The 21,855-nt window shown below is 35.4% G+C and overlaps 1 protein-coding gene across 1 annotated transcript in view; it reads right to left on the bottom strand.

The window, feature by feature from the left end:
- Window positions 1-338: 338 nt before the first annotated feature.
- LOC112028145 (callose synthase 10) overlaps window positions 339-21,855 on the bottom strand; it is a gene marked incomplete in the record, with an annotated part of 57,704 nt that continues 36,187 nt past the window's right edge. Inside the window, 24 exon segments of the mRNA XM_065765572.1 lie at window positions 339-736; window positions 1,182-1,364; window positions 1,472-1,522; window positions 2,531-2,650; window positions 3,622-3,724; window positions 3,892-4,050; window positions 4,182-4,270; window positions 4,513-4,626; window positions 4,854-5,012; window positions 5,934-5,981; window positions 6,079-6,255; window positions 6,342-6,394; window positions 8,669-8,781; window positions 9,086-9,169; window positions 9,264-9,379; window positions 9,584-9,703; window positions 11,409-11,526; window positions 14,217-14,388; window positions 14,479-14,547; window positions 14,740-14,874; window positions 16,614-16,723; window positions 16,810-16,970; window positions 17,056-17,146; window positions 17,235-17,329. Of these exon segments, the coding sequence (XP_065621644.1) occupies window positions 500-736; window positions 1,182-1,364; window positions 1,472-1,522; window positions 2,531-2,650; window positions 3,622-3,724; window positions 3,892-4,050; window positions 4,182-4,270; window positions 4,513-4,626; window positions 4,854-5,012; window positions 5,934-5,981; window positions 6,079-6,255; window positions 6,342-6,394; window positions 8,669-8,781; window positions 9,086-9,169; window positions 9,264-9,379; window positions 9,584-9,703; window positions 11,409-11,526; window positions 14,217-14,388; window positions 14,479-14,547; window positions 14,740-14,874; window positions 16,614-16,723; window positions 16,810-16,970; window positions 17,056-17,146; window positions 17,235-17,329 (2,877 nt within the window).

Here is a 21,855-nt window from a genome sequence, read left to right on the forward strand (position 1 = left end):
CTCAAACTCGTTCGAAAATCTACTAAATTTTAGCAATTTAATATCAAATTTGTTCCACAAATATTTAATGAATCTAAACTCATTTCAAATTTGTCATGTGTTAATTGATTTAGAATTATCATAAAATCTTAGATTTTATTAAATTAGGAGCAGAATATATTTATTTGAGTTTGAAATGAAATTAATGCAATAATCAAGAAATATATAGTTAAGCGATTAGGAGTGAATTTTCCTTCCCTTTTTTTTTTTTTTTTTTTTTTTTTAAGCGATTAGGAGTGAATTTTCCTTCCTTTTTTTTTTTTTTTTGGGGTGTGGCTAAAAGTCTTTTAGGCAGTGTCTTTTGGGAACAAAGGTTACGTTGGTTCGGAATTCTACAAAGCAAAACCGTTAGATTTACATTCTCTCAACTTCTGCTATTGTACATAGTAATAGATATATTGATTTGAAGGGCAATATTATACAGAGAATGGCCATATCAAATATACAATCTCAGATCCTACTATTTCTCAACATTGGCCTTGTTTCCAGCAAGGATGAGAGAGATCTCCAGCCCACGGCTAAAAGCTTGATTGAAAAGCAGACGAGATTGGAACGTGGAAACGAATGGGAACCAGGATAAGACGGCAATTGGGGCAAATATGAGCATGCCCATCCCAGCATCATACATCCGTGCAAATTCGCGCACAGAATCCCACACGCCTACGAGCCGGAGCAGCCTCTTCCAAGCGATTGCCAGCTGTTGCATTACCAAAGAATGATAGTATGTCAAAAGTTTTATCATAACACGGTTAAAGACTCAGATAAAAATAAGCAGTTCACACTGTCAGCAGCAATTATCATCACGAGTGCAGATAAAGTCGGCTCTGCCAATTAAGCAACTAAAGTCCATGCATCCCAAAGAGGCAAAGATATTGTGACAGTGTGAAATGGTTTGCTGGACACAACATTTGAAATTATATGACAAGTCAAGAACAGCTACACCAGCTGTTTGTGTAGTAAATCAAATGCCATAGCTGTGGCCATGAATACTATATTCAGCTACACCAGCCATGATATCTTTTGAAGCATTGTATCACTTCATCCTTACTTTCAATCAACTCACTTTCAAAAAGGTAGAATACACCAGCCATGATATCTTGTGAACATTAAATTTGATCAGAATTAGTATTCAGTTAACTTACACATATTATGCCCCATCCGGTGGGAATAAATGCAAGGATGCATGCAAACAGGTCTGGTATTGACAGATCAGTAAAGATAACAACAAGGGAGACAGCTGCAACAAGCACTATGGATGTGACTCCTTGTGTAAATCGCATCAGTAGCTGGAAGTTGCTTGATTTTTTAGGGCTGTATGCGAAGACCTACAAGGCAAAATAAAATAATGCATATTATAAGATTCACACTTAACAGCAAAGATCAAGCAAGCTAAGGTTGAGGTGAAAGAAGTTAAATAGAAAATCAAACAAACCTTGAATATCAAGACAATGGCAACCAATACAACCCAGGAGAATCCATAAACCTAGAGAACAGAAGCAATTATTAAGATCATGAAAAACTCATCCTTCTGAACAATTAGAATCAGTAGAGTAGAATAAGATAATATGTAGCCAAAGCCAGATGCATAGGCAACCATATTTCTTTATTTATCCCTTTAATTTTGTTAGAATTGTGTGGTTCAATGAGTAAATTTACCATATCCCAATAGCTTAAGCTTTTGGGAGAATCAGTAATTTAACAATTTTATTCATTTATTTTATGTTTTAGGCAGTGCTAGTGGTTGCAGAAAATAATCAAAGTATATGCAAATATCTAGATCACTGTAAATTGTTTCGTCAGTTGAGTATGAATTGTTGATCTTTAAGGGAAGCACTTTCAGTAGTTTGCCCCGGATACTGACACCAAGCATGCAACTACAGGATGACATAGACACAAGCTCCTCAGAATTTTGATTGTAAGCCTCTTTTATCTCAATCAACTTCAAGAAGCTTCCTTGTTTTGGTAATAAACATTCATCTCCAAAATCACTATAACGATGGGAACACATTAATATACTCCCAAATATCATTTAATACAGTCCTGAAAATAACATGTAACAAGACTTCTACTCTTTTTAGAAAAAAAATTTCAATGCACTTTTTGCAGAGAATTTTTTTTGGCATTAAAATTATCTTCAGTGTCTTCATTTTTCACAGGAAAATTTCTCAAGAAATCCGGAGTGTCAGATTAGCAATTTGTGACATGGCACATACAATAACATGTCCATTTTACACTTTTACTTGCAATTTCAATAAAAAATTTGTTAGCAGAATCTGCAGAGAACTGGCAAAACAAAATGTGTTCAAGATAGTTTTTCCTGCTTATAGGGATGGGAGAACTTAGGTAGCTGCTTATTAATCACAACCTATCTATAGAATTACATTAGTAGCACTTTCTAAGCAAGGGGATTCATGAATATGCTTAATTTAGTTTGGAATAAAATACAGAACATATGTAAGCTATAGTGCAGAATAAAGGACAAGAAGGCTACCGCAACCGATGTATTGTTTCCTGTGAGATGCAATTTATATACTACACCATATTGGAACAAGAAGAACCTCACACTCAAAATTGTTTCCAATATACGACCTCTGAGTGTTTGTATATGCATCTGCAAAAGAAGAACATAACTAACGAATATGAAAAGCAGCTACTGACTGGGAAGAACTTCCAATCCACAAAGAATAACAAGCCCATAGGTACATTTGTTAAGCATAAGAAAATTCATATATAAAAGAGCATAGACAGCATGTAATGGAATAATTCTCACATATTCTAGCTCAAATAAATATGCAGCCTTTCTTTCTAAAATAGAACAAACAGGAAAAGGAAGTGCCTTAGAGAAAATATTTATCTCCTTTATCAACATAAAAAAGTTATAGAGAAATGAGTTTGGCGCTACGCAATGCCCCCACCTTCAATCCCAATCCAAGCCACAAAAGGGAAGAAAGGAAAGAAAATTAAAAAATGATCAAGCTCTAGCACACAGGAAAAAAAGGAGAAATATTACGTTTTAACAATTTTTTATTAAACTGTAGTCAGCTAATCATTATCATGTTGTAATGAAAAGAAAATCAAACATCTTATATGTCAAAGGAAAACAAATTAAGAAAGCAAATATCAAAATGTGTGCTTATCAAGAGATAAAGTGAAGTTGAAACATAGTCTCTAATAATTAATATTCTACCACTCCCCCTCACATGTGGGCCCAAACTCCCCCTTAATTAGTCAGGCCCAACAAGTGGGATTTTAATAACTTAAATGGGAGGTAGAGTAAAGACAATGACTAAACTCAGGTCATTTAACTAATATTCTAACATTCCCCCTCATGTGTGGACCTAAACTCCCCCTTAATTAGTGGGGACCAACACATAAGATTTCTAATATCTTAGAAGAGAGGTAGAGTAGAGATAAGGATTGAACTCGGGATCTCCTACTCTGATACCATTATAAATTATCAATTGTCCTAAAAGTTTAAGCGGTTAGAAAATTGTGAATTTAATCATTTAATTAATATTCTAACAATTTCTATTACAATAGCTACATAAAGACAAGAAAATAATTGTGCTGGTAGTTATAAACCTGTTCTTCATCCCACCAAGATTCCCAGCTATCTTCTCCCTTCACACCTACTCCACCTTTGTACATAAGCCAACTAGTCCAATCATCAAAATCCTCCACAGTCCTGTTGATTGGAAAGTAGGATTACAAGACCGAGAAAGACAGAATGATACTTAGAAAATTATAACAGTTTCAGAAACATATAAAATGCACAGAAGAAAAAGCAGGGACATAAATGTCACAAAAGAAAAGAAAGAATTTCCAGGAAATATTTAAAAGCTAAGAACTTACTTTTGCCACTCAAACCCAGAGGGATTGAAGATATAAGGAGCAAAGAGCCACGAGAGGACAAGGAACCAACTGCTCACGGTGAGCAAAACAAATGAAACAGCACCTCCATCCGTATACCCATATGCAATGTAAACTATAAGAAGCAGTGCCACCTCAAGCCTGCAAAAAACCAACTTCATTGTAGCAGGAAAATAAACAGTCCTTGATACATCCAAATAAATAACTTTAACCCCCCCACTCCTTCCCCAAAAAGAAAAATCATCTATCCTTTATTCGAAAATTTCACTCACGCTTTGGTGAAATGACTTCTTGAATAAAGCCTGTAATTATCAGCAAACTTGATGTGACGGACAACAAAGCCTCTACCAGTTGCTCGGTACTGTCAGTGAAATATAGAAATGCAAATAAATCTTTCAATTGCAAAAAAAAAAATATATATATATATATATAAAATAAATAAATAAACAATAACTTTTGAAAGAAAAATCATGTACTGTCAGTGAAATATAGAAATGCAAATAAATCTTTCAATTGCAAAAAAAAAAATATATATATATATATATAAAATAAATAAATAAACAATAACTTTTGAAAGAAAAATCAGAAAATGTATTTACATACTTTTGCACCTCCATGGAGGATGGTTCGTCCAAAATAATGAGTTCTTGTTCCTAATGAGAATGTGAAGAAGACAGAACACAGCTGAAGTTGCATTGTAATAAAACTGAAAACAGCCTGCAAATATTTAGGTAACACTAAATGATTAACAATACAAAAACTTAAGCAAAAGGCAATACAAATATTGAGGAAAAAGAACAAGATAAAGAAAAGAAGAAGACAAGAACATTATTAGAACAGACAGAAAGTATAAAATGACAAGATGGACTTATCTAAATATATAGCCTGCTAGAGCCTAAAAATGTCCACACCGTAGGAAAATGCAGGAGACAATATAAACTGACCTTCAACAATCCCATTTCAAGTATGAAACCCATTATCATTGGCACTGCAGTAAAGATTCCAATCTGGACCAAGAACTGAGCATTCAGAGCTGCATCTAGGGCTGAGTTACCCGTAATTTTCGCTACCTTAGAGATTGCTTCATCAAGTCCAGAGAAAGCCTGAAGGAGTTGGCAGCAGATTGACAAAAAGTTAAATTAAGTGGAAGGATGCCTTGGTGCAATTCTGAATGGAAGAACAATATATCCAAGAACACCAACTCCAACAGCTAGTACTATTCTTTTGAACACAATGAAGAAAAGTACACAAAGCAGGAGAAGATTAAAACCCAAAGAGCATTCTTTAACCAATGATTACAACATTATACTCATCAGTGCAATTCTCTAAAGTAAAGAAGTTAGTCACTTTTCTTGGTTGAATGGATTTGGGTAGAGCACTGAATATGGTGGCACTACAACCCTCTAGGATGCAACCGGCATCTACAAACAAATATAGCTTAGACTAACCAGATCCAAGAAGAGATTTAGAACTTATTAATCCAACTCAGACAAATATAGCTCTTGCTGGGGGTTCAAGGGATACCCCAGTGGTTCCAGCACCTCTTGTGGTGCCTGGGTATTTGGGCTTGAACCCCCACCAGCCCCCTCTCCCTATTTACCCAAAAAAAAAGGGGTATTTTCTTTTTAAAGGCTATCAGTCACTGCATGTGGACACATGTTCTAAAACATTTAACCACAGGTACCTTTTGGCAAGTGTTCCATAAAGCTTAACTTTCCTTCTTTTTTTTTTGGTGACAAAAGCTCAATTTAAAGCATGACCCTCCCCATCTACGAGGCTGCAAGAAATGCAGCACAAATTCCTAAACTTCCTTACCTAGCCAGTTATATAAATTGTGTTATAGACAATAAGCTAGTGTTACCCCTGAGCTCAACCAGAAATTTGACAGTAATAATTTTATACATTTATAATCATTGTAGCTATTATAAATTAGGAAGAAGAGTAAGCTTCAGACAAAATAATTATTATTCATTTACGTAACATGGTGAATAACACAGGAAGGGAAATTAACTTTGTTAGATTACCAGGTAAACTCTTCCATACAAAAATATGTATATTGTAAGGACTGTCATCTGCAATATAACAAGGAAATTCTTATCAGCACATTCCAATGACTAGTTATTCAGGTGATCTAAAATAACAAAAGAACAGGATATGATTGTACCATACCATTGTACACACATAGTAACCAACAGTTGTGAAAAAGAATGACAGCATTCTAAAGAAATCAAACAATTGTCCGAGCCTGTATATATCCCTGCTAAGGACTTGTTCTCCATTTCCACCTGCCACTTTCCCTTCAAATAGGGCAATCTGGTTTAATCCAACATCCCTTCCCTTTCCAACCTGTATGAGAAGCAGCAGCTATCAAGCAACCATAAAAGAAACAAAAAAATTCAACATAAACAGTCAAATTTACGAGTATAATTAACCTGAATATACTCATGATGTGTTATGTTACCCTGCCGCAATGTGGAGTTAAACCCTGCAACAAAAATTAAAAATATTCTATAATCTCATGCTATGAGAACCAACAGAATGCTTAAATAAACCATATCAATTGTTAAAAAAAAAAAAATAACATTTGCAAAGAGAAGAAGTACTTTCAGACCAAGTTCAGGCAGAATAAGCTTAGCACAAAACTAGCAGCCATTAGTCATGGTCAAAGTACCATGGAGGCTGGGCAGTGAATACATAAATTATAATGTATCACACATAATCCATCTCTTAGTGTTGTTGCATAATCGACAAAAGAAGTATACACTTCAGTGAATAAATATTGACAAGGAAATTTGCAACTGCAATTAACATAATAAATAGGAAGAAAGTAATGCAAAACAAGGTAATTGGAAAACTCTCTTGCTGAATATAACCAAAAAAATAATTATTATTTTTTCATTAAGTAAAAAAGTTACCCCAAATATATATATATATATATATATATATATATAAGTGAGATAAGTATTTATTAAAAAAAAAAAAAAAAACTACTTTTTGCCAAAAAAGCACAAAGAAGTTGAAAAGTACAAGCAAGAAAAAGAAAAGAACAGAAAATTAGTTACAAGAGAGGAGAACTAAAAGATGTCTTAGGAAATTTCTTCTCTTTCATGAAAATTTATAATGAAAAATTTTATTCTTTTAAGCATAAAATATATCTAAGAAAGGAAGGCAGAATCCTCTATTAAATTGTATCATAGAATGAGATAAAATACAATTATACTGATAACCGACCAAGAAATGTCTGCACTTCTATGCTAGACTTTATATGAGTGATCAGATTTCCCTTTACCTAAATTGCAAAGGAAAATAAATCTTGACAGACTAAACAATAAGAATGCTGAATAAAAAAATGTTGGAAAGGGGTTTTGGTTGGCATTGCAGTGAGGATATTTGGGGTGCACTACCTTATGTGTGATGTCAATATTTGGAGAGAACATTAAAATCACATTTTCAAAAGCAACGAGTGCTCACTTTGGAATTGAAATTGTTATTTTTCCATCCTATGTATGATTGGATGGCTGCCTTAAGTAGTTATCCCTTCTCTAATATGATTGGAATTATTGAACTTGTGTACTTTTAGCTCGCTTCTCGATGAAAGAGAATTATTCTATTCTCCTCAGTGGAGGTTTAATTGGGCAACAATGGAAGGACATATAAAGTCAACATCAACAACCACAAGTTTATAAGGCTTCTAATACAGAGTAAATGGGACCTAGGAAAACAAAAAGGTACACAACCTCTCTAATCTATAAATACCATGATTCAATAATGAACCTTTTCTTTTACCCTCCGCCCCCCCAAAAAAAAAACCCAAATAAGAAGAAGAAGAAGAAAGGTTCCTTAGGTAAGTAGATTCACTGCCAATGTGTCCTTTTTTGAAAAAGATAATTATTTGAAAAGAAAGACAGGAAATCAATACAAGTAACACAAGCGCACAAAAGGCTCTCCAAAAGCTACAAACTAAACATTACAACACAAAATTTGAAAGATAAGGAAATTCCAAAACATAGGAATACATAACAATGCCTAGAGCAGTAGTTAAATCAAAACACCAACCTGTCATGACTACAAACTAATGGTGGTGATAGAAGAAATTCATCTTCGTTAATAGTGGATTAGCTATTGAGAAACATTGCTATACTCTATTGTTTCAACTACATCAGTAATTTATCCTTGATTTTTTTTTTTTTCCTAAAAAAGAAAAGAAATGCTTTTCTTGTTGGCTTGGAACTAGAGTTCAATCTTCAAACATAAAAAACAGTGAACCAACTTGCAGCAAAGTTGAATCCAAAAAAGTAATTTTCCAGGAACCACTAAATGGTGACTACATTTTAACCAATAAAATCAATGCAAAAAAAAAAAAAAAACATATTAACCTATGTGACTATTATGTCACTGAAGACTTTAAATGCCCACTTTTTCAATTTTTTTTTTGTTTAATTAAAAAAATATATATAAGTCTTATTTGATAAACAAGTTGCATGGCTACATTTGCAGAGATGCAGTTCATCATATGATGTAGCTCTCTAGTCCCTTCTCTCAACGAACAAGAGAAATAAAGCAACTACAATTCCTTCCCCTGTGAAAAAACTCATTCAAAGACATGTCTAAGTGAAGCAAATTATATAAATTAGACAACACTTCAATATGATATCCGGAATAGATGTCATGTTTAGAAGAAAGAGCATAGGTTAACTTGTTAACAACAGACACTAAATACAGCAATAAGAAGCAAATCATTAATGCCCTTCATACTTACCTGCATATATATCCTCACTAATATTAATAACACGGGACGCCTTACTGATGCCTCCGCGAGTTACATGAAATATTCGATCAAACACATCTGGATGTCCATAATGCATGCGGACTCTGCAATGTGTGTGTATATATATATTAATGATAGAATAAAGTTAAGTAATTGCAAACACCATAATACAATACACTTCTATCGCCCAACTCAACAGAGCATGTCGTGTTTTTTGATTTATAATGTTCTAATAAGCAGTTCAAAATCATAACCCACACTTTCCAAACTAGTGGAATTAAACTTTTCACCACTTCCTCCAACCTTTTAAGTGTGAAAACAGCTAAAAAGTTAACCACCGAATCCTGAAAAAAAGATCTGTAAGTCAATTCAATCACTTTTTTATAAGATAAGTTTTTGACGACTTACTTGAGTGGACTTGCTAAAACACGCTGGCCCAAGGTTACAAAGCTAGTCTCTTGATTGGACATGAACCAAGCTAATGATGAGACACTGCATTTACACATTCAACAAGTAAGAGGTAAGAAAGACCACTACTGAATCAAAAACAAAAGTGGACTATAATTTAAGTAGTAGCATGACAAACCTTCCTGTAAAAACATTCTCCCTTACACCAAGAATAGTTGGCGGTCGAATACCATGATTACCGTGAAACTCCTCGAGTAGATTTCTCATTTTCATTGCCTCCTCAAGGTAATTGTCCTACATCAGAAAATAACGGTGTTACAACGTACAGATCATATCTATATCGTTCTTTGCTAAAGTTAAAGAGACATGAATTGAATAACTCATAACAAATTGCCTTTTCCAATTAAAAGACTAAGCAAAAACCCAAAAAGATACAAAGGTGACCACCTAAATAGGGGATGTAAATTTATGTCAATTGTTTGAGAGCATGAGAGATACCTGATTCATGTCGATGGTTTGAACAGCTTCCCCACGAGTGAAGATAATAGCATGGTTTTGGTTTTCAGGCTTCCCTTCCCCAAGCTTTGGATCACCAGGTAGTTTAATGGAATATATTTCCTATAGATTGATATGAAGAATAACATTAGCAAACGACAGTTCAAGGCAAATGGAAAAAATGGTACCAAATTTTGCATTTAATGAGGGAATAAGAAAAAAGGCTGAATAGAAAGAAACTTTTTTTTTTTTTAATAATACAATTGTTACAGCAAGTGGAGAGAGGAGGGATTCAAATCCCGGTTCTCATAAAGAGAACCAAGCAATGCCACTAAGTTACAAGACTCTTACATGCCTATATATATATATATATAGAGAGAGAGAGAGAGAGAGAGAGAGAGAGGAACAAGAAACATCATTGTTCAAGAATAAACCTGCATGTGTTCTGTTCCAAAATGGAACAAGAAGTTAACAAGCAGGAATTCTTTAAGATATTAAATCGCAAAGCACAATGCAAACAACAACAACAACCAAAAAAAAAAAAAAAAAAAAGGAGAGATAAAGAATTCACAAATTAGCTAACAAACACATCATGCAAATTATAAATAGTGGGCATCCAATCTCCTTACGTTTTTTTTTTTTTTTTTTTTAAAAAAAAAAAAAAAAAAAAGGAGAGATAAAGAATTCACAAATTAGCTAACAAACACATCATGCAAATTATAAATAGTGGGCATCCAATCTCCTTACGTTTTTTTTTTTTTTTTTTGGTGGGTGGGGAGCAGAAATGTTGACTATAATTGACAATTTTCAACAGTCACCAGTTCTAGAACCCAAGTGATGAATAGAATTGTGAACATAGGAAACCAATCAACCAAATCATAAATTTTTTCAAGTCTTGATTGAAATGGAAATCAAATACTAAAATTTCAAATTCTACTCAGTGCCCTAAATAAAAAAGAAATGTTTCCACAAGAACAGTAAAAAATGATTTAATTTAAATTATAGATACAACATGAGAAATAGATATGCTTTATTGAATCATCACAAATAAAAAAGGTAAAATGTTTTAAGACACACAAGTTAGACCATACAAATTGCATACAGGAAGATAATACAATTCTCTTTCTGTCCCATGTTATTAGTTCTATTTAGAAAATCCTTTTTTTTAAGGGAATATCATTTAAAGCATGGTCTTTTAAATAAAAAGGTAGAAGTTTCCAAAACTGCCATCTTTAATTTAAACTAAAATAAAACTAATGAAAAGAGGTACTGACTTTTCAAATAAAGCACACGGGAAGGTGAGAGAATTAATCATATTGTGTCCATTGACTTTTCAAAGAAGACCCATTTTGGGATATAAAGGATCAATATTATGGGATGGAGGGAGTAATTGATAAGACAAACTCATGTTACAAGTAACATAAAAGCGGATAGCAGTGGCAATTGACCATGTACTATGAAATATATACAAAAAGTTCTATTACACTGTCATCACATTTCAACTGTTAACACACTAGAACTAGGTAAAGAAGACATCCACATGCACAGAATCTGAAACAAAAAGCATGTTGGCTAGTCTTTTTCCATCAACACTTTCACAAAAAATATAGAGCATATCCTTGAAGAAGAAAGTAGTATCTACTTGTTCATCACTAGAGAAGAACATTTCAGACCGATTCCATCAATTGCAAGCTAAAGTGTACCATGCTGAGGTAATCACAATCTTGCTTTCAGAAAATGAAATTGGAAGCATACAGGGAGTAATGAATACTCAGAAACCAACATTAGAGAGAAAATAAAGATCTATGAAGAACGAGAAATCATTTACCTGATCTTTTCCATGTATATCAGCTTTGACAAGCTTTGAATAGAATTCCTTTGAAACCTTTCCTTCTGCTGCACCGCTCTCCTCTACATGAATGAAAGCAACTCGGAGTGCCTCATTCCTAATAACAGAAAAGTATATTAATATACCAACAAGTGTTGCAATGAGGTTGGATAGGTTACAAAGAGATTTCTTATGGGGAGGTGTGGGAAATCAATGGAATTCCACTTGGTGATATGGGCACGGAACCCTGTTCAATTGGGAGGTTTAGGTACTAGAAAGCTTGGTATTTTCAATCAAGCTATTTTAGGGAAGTGGCTTTGGTGCTATGCTATGAAAAGGGTTCTTCTTTAAAGGAGTATTGAAGCAAAATGCAATGAGACATGGGGCCACTGGAGTACAATGGAGGTCAAGAGTGCTCACGGACTGAGCTTGTGAAAGCCTATTAGAAGTGGTTGAGATAAGTTTTGAAGCTTACCACGTATCTTGTTGGAGATAATACTCACATTTACTTTTCACTTCAAGGTGGACAAAAATTTTGGGTTTGGAACATCCCAAAATGGAATGGACAAAAAACTGGGTGGAGGAAGTACAATAGGATATGTAATATAACATACATCTATAAAAGATTAAAATGCAATGAGCCCTCTCTAACATTGGAAACCCCCCCGGGGGGCATTTCCTCCCTCTCTTTCATTATGTTTATATGCATAGTGCTTTAGGAAGGCTAAGAACTTGGGCATGGCATGGCAGTACAATAATGGAGAGCAGATATTTATCAACAGACCTGATCTCCAGCACATTCAATAACTACAGACTAATAAAAGGAAATTTTCTTTAACAGGTAAATACACAACTTATGCACATTTTTTTATAAATAAAAAATTTTATTAAGTATAGAAAGAGCAGAACCCCTTCCAAATGGTCGGACTTTTGAGAATGTAGAGCAATCTACACAGGATGTTAAGATTTTTTTTTTTTTTTTGGGGGGTGGGGGGGGGGTGTTCAGGTAGCCCCACTGTTGATTTTGAATGTCTATTTGTAATTCTGTGAGGATGCTTGCATTTTTTTTTTTTTTTTTTGATAGGTAAGAAATAGTATATTAAAAAACTGCTAGATGCAAAGGTGCATCAGCAGAACAGAAGTACAAGAAAGACGAGAAAGCAAAAACATATAAAGGCATTAAATACAAAGAGTAAGGGAACTAAGGAAAAGAGGAATAGAGTCACTAGATGCGAGTCCCCAAGCCCTAGACCAATCAAAAAGGGAACCAGAAAAGAGAGCAAGCAGTTGGTCCTTAGATCTATCCAAATCCTCAAACGTCCGCCGATTGCGTTCCCCCAAATACACCAAATCGAACACAACGGAACTAGGTTCCAAAAGTAAGATGCATGCTTCCCCAACCAATTCCACCAACTAAAAAGAAAATCTTGCACCATACATGAAGAGACCCACGAAATCCAAAAAATCCTAAAGACAAAACACCATAGTCGATAAGCCTTTCGAAAATGTAACAACAAATGATCTACTGTCTCACTACAGCAACGACACATAATGCACCAGTCAACGAAATCAAAGCCCCTAAATCTCAGGATATCTCCTGTGAGGATCCTATCCCAAGCGGTTGTCCAAACAAAGAAAGAGACATGCCAGGGTACTTTAACCTTCCAAATACCTTTCCAAGGAAAAGCAGCAGCAAAGGAGCCATGTAACTTATGATAAAATGAGCAAATAGTAAATCCCCGTTTTTTGTCAACCTCCATCTCAAACGATCACCATCTGTCACGGAAGGTAGATTGGATGCCAAGAAACAAAAGAAATCAGCCACCGCATCTACCTCCCAATCATTAGGACCCCGAATGAAGCGAACATCCCAAGTTCTCCTAAGCCCTGCTCCTTGACAAGACAGAGAAGATTCAACGGAAGCCTCTCTGTTTGCAGCAAAATTGTACAAGACTGGAAAAGCCAAATGGAGAGAAAGATCTCCGCACCACCTATTTGTCCATAATTTCACTCTATCCCCCACCCCAACCTTATACAGGGCATTTTTGCTAAAAAACCTCCCAACCCATCCGGATACTTCTCCACAAACCACACCCATGAGCACCCCTTACCAACTTAGAGGTCCAACCCCCCTCCCCCTCCAATTCTTCCCCAAGCTTCAAAGCTACTACCCTCCTCCAAAGCCTATTCTCCTCGATCCCAAAACGCCAAAGCCACTTTCCTAGTAAGGCTTTATTGAAAGTGGTCAATTTCCTAATACCCAGACCACCATTAGCAATAGGCAAACACACCTTATCCCAACCCAATAAATGTATCTTAGAGTCACCCCACAGGAAGTCCCTTTGAAGCTTCTCAATTTTGTTAGCCACATACTCAAGCCCAAATTTTGAATCATTGCTAACGTTATATAAATACAAATCAAGAATGATTACTTTAATTTTCATTCTAACAACAAAAATGGATCAATATTAAAAAATATATATATATATATATATATATAATAAATTTTATTATATATATAATAATAACACAACAACAAGAACTATATTTTTTCAATGATCAAATCTATTTTCTTGCGTTTCTTGTTCTTGTTTGAATTTTGCAATTGTTTGAATTTTGCACCATGATCGGCAGAGTATTTTGTAGCTATTTAGTTGAGTTCATTGATCTGTTAAATCTCTAATTGTAATTCTTTTTTTTTTTTTTGATAAGTCTCTCTAATTGTAATTCTTTTGGACACTATCTTTTGAGACCTCCTTTCTTTAGAAGACTCTCATTACTTAACAGGAAAAACAACAGTAACTATACCTCTGTAACAAAAGAGCAATATCAGCGGCCTCTGGTAACTTTTTTTGCTTTTGTTGACCATAAATTTGGCATGACACAACGTAAGTAAACTTCAAATCTGCTTGTGCCCTTGATTCACGAGACAACTCAAAACCTTGGGTTGTGGGGAGGTTTGTTTGAGGATAAGCATCCACTATAGATTCAAGGTAAAATGTGAGGATATATCTGTGACATTCCCGAAAATAAAAAATTTACGAAATTAAAAAGGCTATGAAGCAAATACCTCCCAGAGATCTCCCTTCAAGATAACTCTGCAGCATTAAAGCTCTTCTATAGTACATCATACCACGTACTGTTTTTTCCAAGATCAAAAAAACATAGGACAAATCGATTAAAGTGGCATCAAACTCATTTGAAACAGGTAGAAATAAATAATATATTTTTCAATAGGTAAAGTAATCAAATAGTAGCACTAGAAACAAACAAAATTCCTGAATGCATCTGGAATTGAAGGATAAATTGCTATTGTTTAAGTGATTCTAACCAGTCCTGGCTAGAGTCTGCCCTCGGTAAGATGCCCAAAACCGCAGCTCCAAAGAATCAGTTGAACTGTCTTGAAGTTCTGCATCTCTAGTAGCTTCCGCACGGTCAATCCGTTCCAAAAAATTGTCCCATTCATCTAATTAAAAATCAAAATCTCAGCCATATTTGGTAAAGACAATGGACATAATAATATAAAGAAAAAACCGCCCAAAAAAGCATAATATTGAACAAGGAAAAAAGCTTTAAAACTTGGTTCTCCCAATCAAAGCAAATATACAAACACTTAACATCCAAAATCCTAACAAATGTTCCAGAAACCTCAAAGTCATGGAGAAATGACATTATTCAAAAAAAAAAAAAAAATCATAAATATAAGAGATTCTAGGGTTCAAGCATATCTTGTGGTGCGTGGGCACTAGGGTTTGAACCCCACCACCACCCCCCTTCTCTATGTACCTATCAAAAAGGAAATATAAGAGATTCCCCTTTGAAACATCCAGAAAACAGTTTTTTTTTCTCCCTAAAAAATTTAAAAGCATATATTAAGGACAATTGGCTAGCACAAATGGTAAAAAATCTCGGGCTGCCAAGTGCAGTGCATGGGCTCAAGTCTTGAATATGCAAAAAAGATAATTTAAGACCATATGCAAGCCATCTCTCCCAGGACCCAACTTATATGGGACCAGTACAGGGAAATGACCTTTAAAAACTGTTCATGCTATAGGAAAGGAAACCAACATTGGTTGCAAAATCCATAAACAAAAACAGGTTTCTAAGATTGCCCAGCAGCAAAATACAATGATTTTATAACCTTCTTGTGCAAACTGCAAACATCTGTAAAAGAATATTGCTCCAATGGAATGGTGTTGAATGTGCATGTGTAACAGTAAATCTCTGGGCCATTTGGTGAGTAATTGTGCAGTGGTGAGCGAGCTGTTGATCTTTTGCCTTCCCTTATTTTGGAGTCCAATGGTCAATGACCAAGATGGTGTTTGAGATGAGTGAAGTGCTCTTCAGGTGAAAATGTTGGTTCGGACAACATGGCAGCGTGCACATGTGAAATGCTGCCCTCTTTGCTTAATTTCGAGATTTGGGGTGAAAAAAATAATCAAATGGTTAGTGGTGTGGAGTTGTCTATTAATGAATTGAAATCAGTATCCCTCTGATTGTTGTTTAAGTAGTCTCATGAGCTTGGCACCACTTCTACAATTCTTCTGTAGATTTTATCAATTCTCTTTCTTTCTATTGTAAATTGTAATCCTTTAGGATATAGCATGTTTATTATTCTATTTCTATATATAATTTTTTGTATTACCGGTTGAATAAAGGAGATTAGAGGGGGTCCTTTTAAAAATTTAAAAAATAATAATAAAAAAAAGAGAGACCAGCTGATGCTGCAAGGTTCAGATGGGGAGAAGTTTATGAGTAATAGCCCTAGAATGTTTTCATTTTTTTGTGTGCATAGTGGCTTTTTAAGTTGAGTTCTCACTGTAGGAAATTCAGAGAACCACAAGGTAGTTGTTAGATAGTGCTACATGTGCATGAGATGGAAACATGGTACATCATTCACCTGCCTTATATCACTCAAGCACTGTGGTGGACAGTTTTCTCTCATTGGCATTTTTTTGGTTATCCTGTTCTGTAATCAAATAGTTGGAGGGTATTCACTTGGAGATTGGTCTACTCTGATTTGATGTGTAGCATTTAGAGGAAGAGGAAAAATACAGTCTTCAAGGAAAATAAGCAACTATGTGCTCTAATCATGTTATCTCAGGGCAAGCAACCCCTTTTACATTTCATGTTTGTATTTTCCTTTTTCAGAAGTGCCTCCAGATAGAAATGATTGCTTATTGAGAGATAAAGGAAGAGACATACCTGGAAAAATCTTCTGAAGATAGAAAAGAACAGATATTCCATCCTCATTTTCAACCCGCAATTCAGAGTTAGAGTACAGCACTGTCTCACTGTAATATGGGGTGAAGACACTATTCTCGAACAAACAAATAAAACGAAATTAAAATGACATGTTTGACACTGACAAGGAAAATCACTTCTTTTGACTTGCAAGTACCTGAAGGGCATCATTTCACTAACTGGCTTTGCAGAAGGCATATCCATGAATAATGAATTAGTAAAGAATTCCAATCTTCTTCTTGCTTCAATATTCTTTGGAACATTATCCGCAGAATCTTTTACGGTGAGAAGAAGGTGCAACCGCCTCACTTGCTCCTTCTGTGACAACAAACAGGGTAAAATTGTTCAGGTAAATGCAAACTACATAGTAAAAGAGGTCATACAAGCTTCCAAAAATGTATACAATTTCTGGGTCCTCGGGCCATTTAATCCTAGAAAAGAGTCTCCCTTCATTTCTTGCTCTTGCCAAAATGTTCCATGTATCAAGCTGCTCCCTGGAGCATTAAAATAGAAACAAATAAGTACAAATTCAACAAAGTTATCATTCCATATAGATTCTGCATCATGTGGAGAATCATATACCTTAAATCAGATGACAACAACTCATGCGTAACAACTTCATAAAGGTCATAAAGAGCTTTTGCAGCACCCCTTGCAAGTTCAGGATTTTCTTTTTTCTGATACAAATCACTTGTTAGTATGAAAATGATAACAAGCAATCACCATAACTTATAAAATTGGAAATATAAATACACCATCATCCAGTATTCAATGAAATCAAATTCAACATTTTTATAGGCCAAGTACTTTGTGTGGCAGTAAGACATGCAACATTTGGAAGACAAGAGACCAATAAAGGGAAAAACTGTGCATTTGAAAAAGCAACCAAGCACTCCTAATTATGTAATTAAGAAAAAGAGAACATTTAATAGCAGCAATGTCTAATGCTCTAATTCATTTTTCAACTATAAAGGATAACCAACAAGACAATGGAATCACCACACAGCCCTTAAAAGGGCAACAAATGAAATAACCAAATAACAAAAGGATATAACTGCACCTAGAAAATACTAATATAGTTATGTGGACCAACCTGTTCAAAAACTCACATTGTAATGAAATAGGAAGCCGAACACAGTATGCCAATCATCCAGGAAAGCAGTACAACAGTGATAAGAGTATTTGTAGATCAAATAGATTGCTAAAGTAGAAACTACTACGCAATACAACAATCTTATTTGTTGTAACCCCCTTTTACACCCCACAAGTTTTTTTTTTTTTTTTTAATCTATATATATATATATATAAACAAAAAATTAACACCAAAAAAAAAATTTAAAAAAAAAAAAAAAAAAAAAACTGGCCCCAGTAAAAGCTGTCCCTCATTGTTTGATTTAGGGCTGTCCACCACCCACCCGGACCCGATAACTGCCCGATCCGAGTGGCTGTCAACTGCAGGTCGCCAGTGCCAAGGCCCAATCCCTTCGGTTTGAGTTGCGATTTGGCCGTCCGAGAAACCGGCAAACCTGACCCAACCAATGATTGGTTCTCTCTCCATCACAAATCATGAATTTTTGTCTAAAAATCCAGTAAGCTTGAACTCTATCTCCGCCAATATAAGGAGATTTGGAGGGATCTTGGCCATATCTAATGAGATCTCAAAAGATCCAACCAGATTTCAGCCAAATCCAGCCAAATCTCAACCTATCACAAACCCAACTCCGACCGATACTCACCCGACACCTGATGAGAGCCAATCTGATGCTCCTTCCAAGTCGGCTGGGGTTTTGATTTTCGCCACCCACAGTGGTCATGTCGAGTCCAGGTTGGGCACAAACCCAACCCAGACCAACCCATGGACAGTCACCCCTATTTTGATATGGTGCATTTGGCGTGAGATAAATAACTGGTGTTTTGAAGACTCTAAAAGGACAGTAGTAGACTTAATAAGTTTATTCTTTAAAAAACTATCGGATTGGATGTCTATCATAGAAATTCCTTCTATTTCTTCAGTTTATGATTTGATGGATGCTTGGGTGACTCTCTTTTTGGCCCCCAGTTGTATACTTCTTGTATACTTGGGTGACTCTCTTTTATGATTTAAATAAAATTTCCATTACTAATCAAAAGGAAAAAAAAAAAAAAAAAGTAAATGGGAAGTACAAAAGAGACATGCAAAATAAGAATAAATAGAACAGACGCCTAGGATTTAAAATAACAAGTTCCAAAAAGAATCTAAGTAAAGAATTGAAACAACACTCTCTATAGCCCTCATCCAATTAAAAAATAGAATTGAGAATAAAGATTTCAATCTGTTTTTTAGGGTTAAGTTATACAAGCACCCAATGGGTCTTGAACCCATGAACTCACCCTCCACCTAAAACATATAAGGTGAGGAGGTACTGGTTGAGCTACAACTCAGTGGCTAAAGACTTCAATCCCAATACTGTGACCCATTTCCTTCAATCCCAAATGTCCATTTTCCATAAGTTTTTGATACATAAAATTCCATAATGACTCTCAAAAGAACCAATTAGGGGAAAAGAGAAGGATCCCCAGGTTGACTAAATTGCTAAACTGGAATAGTGACTATATTTTGGATCATATGCATTATAATGATTCTATGCAAAGGCAAATCATTACAACATCAAAATCAAGATAAGGGGGAATGTTCAACAGAATCCAAGACGATAGGAAGATTAAAGCGAGGCATCAGATTCTAAATTAGGTTATTATACATATAGAACTTAAAATCATAAATACCTAATGTATTGAAATATTATAATCAAGTGTTTTTAAAATGTGTTGCATGAAGAAATTACGTCTATTAACATGGTTTAGGCTCTATTAATTATTCTAACAACAGGTTTTACAACAAAACTTCTATAAATTTGTAAATATAACAGTAAGTTTTACAAGCCTCTATAAATTTGTTATTCTAACAATAATTTTTACAACAGGCATCTTTATATGGTTAATCTAACAATAGTGGCACCTAGGCAAGCGCCTGGCTTGACTTTAACTAACATGATTCCCACCTATTATGTCTTTGTTCTTGATGCCAACTCATGTGGCCAACAAACTGTAAAAACTCCAAAGGATTTTCTTTGGGGAGGCATCAGTGGTATGAAGAAGTTTTATTTACTGAATTGGGGAGTGGCATGCTCACCATCAAAATACAGGGGTTAGAGGAATAGGAAGCTCTTTGCTTTTAACCAGGCTCTCTTAAGGAAGTGGTTGTGGAGATTCAGAGCTGAAGGAATCATTTATGAAGGAGGGTAGTCTACATTGAATTTGGGGAGGGTGAATGAAAGAGCTGCCTGAGGGTCCTCATGGGGTTAGTTTTTGGAAGAGCATCAATTGGGGTTAGGAGTCTTTTTCCAAATTCTTATGCTTTGACATACAACACGACTCTAGAGTATGATTTTGGACACTAATTTGGTTATGCAATCGCTCTCTCCGAGATTTGTTTACCAACCTGTTCGCCTTAGAGGTGGACAAGGAAGCCTCAGTGGTTATGTATTTAGCTAGCACCCATAATGGTGAAGTCCAACATTGGATCCCTGCTTCACCAAGTCCTTTCATGATTGAGAACTGAAATCTGTGGCTTCTTTTTTTTGAGCTACTCTATGCTAATTTGCCTTTTTTCCACAAGGGAAGACTGAGCTTTATGGATGCGAAAGTCAAAGGGCCAGTTGGGAGTCCAATCATTCTATAATACCCCTGAAAGCCTTCACTATTCTTTGGCCAAGAAATTTGGACCTTTGTCTTTGCATTGTTTGGCCAAGTGTGGGTGATGCCTAAATCAGTGCTTGAGCTTTTGTAGTGTTGGCAAGGATGTTTTCAGTGACACAGAATGCTAAGGTGTGCAGAACAACGCCCTGTGTATCATATGGATTTTGTGGTTTGAACAAAATAGAGAGATTTTGTGATTTTGATGGGTTGGAACACCCTATCTATGTAGTCAAAGAGCACATTTTACAGTCCTTGTACAACTGGATGCAAGCTCAGGGTGGTATCCATTCAATGTCTTTTATTGATTTCTGTGTCTCCTTATCTTTGATTTTGTGTTCTTCAATGACTGCCCACATCCATTTGTGCCAGTCTTTTTTTCCTCTTTAATGGAATTTTTTTACTTAGTAAAAAAAAAAATTAAAAGATGGAAAAAATACGCAGATCTGTGTTTTACGGATTTGTTTAATTTTTGCTTTCATTTTGATGAGATTTATAAATTTAAATCCTTTTATCTTTTTCTTTTTTATAGTTACAAAGGGGAGGGGGCATTTGAACCCTAGATGTCTTAAAAACATTAGGAGGTGCCAACCAATTAAGCTGCAAGGCTCTTTAAAACTTAGATCCTTTTTCGTGGTGCTAGAATAAAGTTTTGAACCCAACTACTTGCCAAAATCCAACCATTCACTTGAAGGTTCGATATAGATGTTTTCGTCTGATTTGTTGGTCAATCGTGAGTGGTAGGATTCTCCACGGATCAGGTCAAGTGGTGGTTTGACCCCCAACCAGAACCCAGCTGACTCGTGGTCACCCCTACTCCAACTCATTCAAAAAGACAAGAAGAGAGGGGTTAATATGGCTTGTATATTAGTACAGATCACCTATGTAGAATCTTCTTTGACAAGGCTAGGGGCAGGGGAGAGAAGAAGTTCAGATGTTCATTTCATTTGGGACTTCAATGATTGAGAGATGGTTGAAGGGGTGACCTTTCTTCGTATCTTGGGAGCCAATATTCCTTTAATGGATGTTGGAGACCGGATGAGACGGAAGTTGAAGCCTAATGGGGATCTTGACATCCGGTCATTTTATAACAAGTTGCAACGTTCTCCCCCTGTTGTCTTTCCTTGGAAAGGTATTTGGAGAGTTAAGGCTCCTCAACGTGTTTCCTTTTTTGTTTGGTCTATTACTTGGAATAGGATCCTCACGGGTGATAACCTGAGACTTAGGAGTTTTGATTTTGCGGACTAGTGCATTATGTGTCGTCATTGTGGGGAGACAATGGATCACTTACTACTTCATTGTGAGAAGGCTCATCATCGATTGTGGAGTTTTGATTTTACATCTTTTGGAATTTCATGGGTCATACCTAGAACAATTCCAAATCTACTTTTTGGCTGGTGGAATTGGTTAGGGAAGCACTCGTCTAACATCTAGAATTTAGTTCCATTGTGCTTACTATGGTGTCTTTGGA

The sequence above is a fragment of the Quercus suber genome, unplaced genomic scaffold (assembly GCF_002906115.3).
Source record: "Quercus suber isolate HL8 unplaced genomic scaffold, Cork oak 2.0 scaffold_640, whole genome shotgun sequence".
In the NCBI taxonomy this organism is placed as follows: Eukaryota; Viridiplantae; Streptophyta; class Magnoliopsida; order Fagales; family Fagaceae; genus Quercus; species Quercus suber.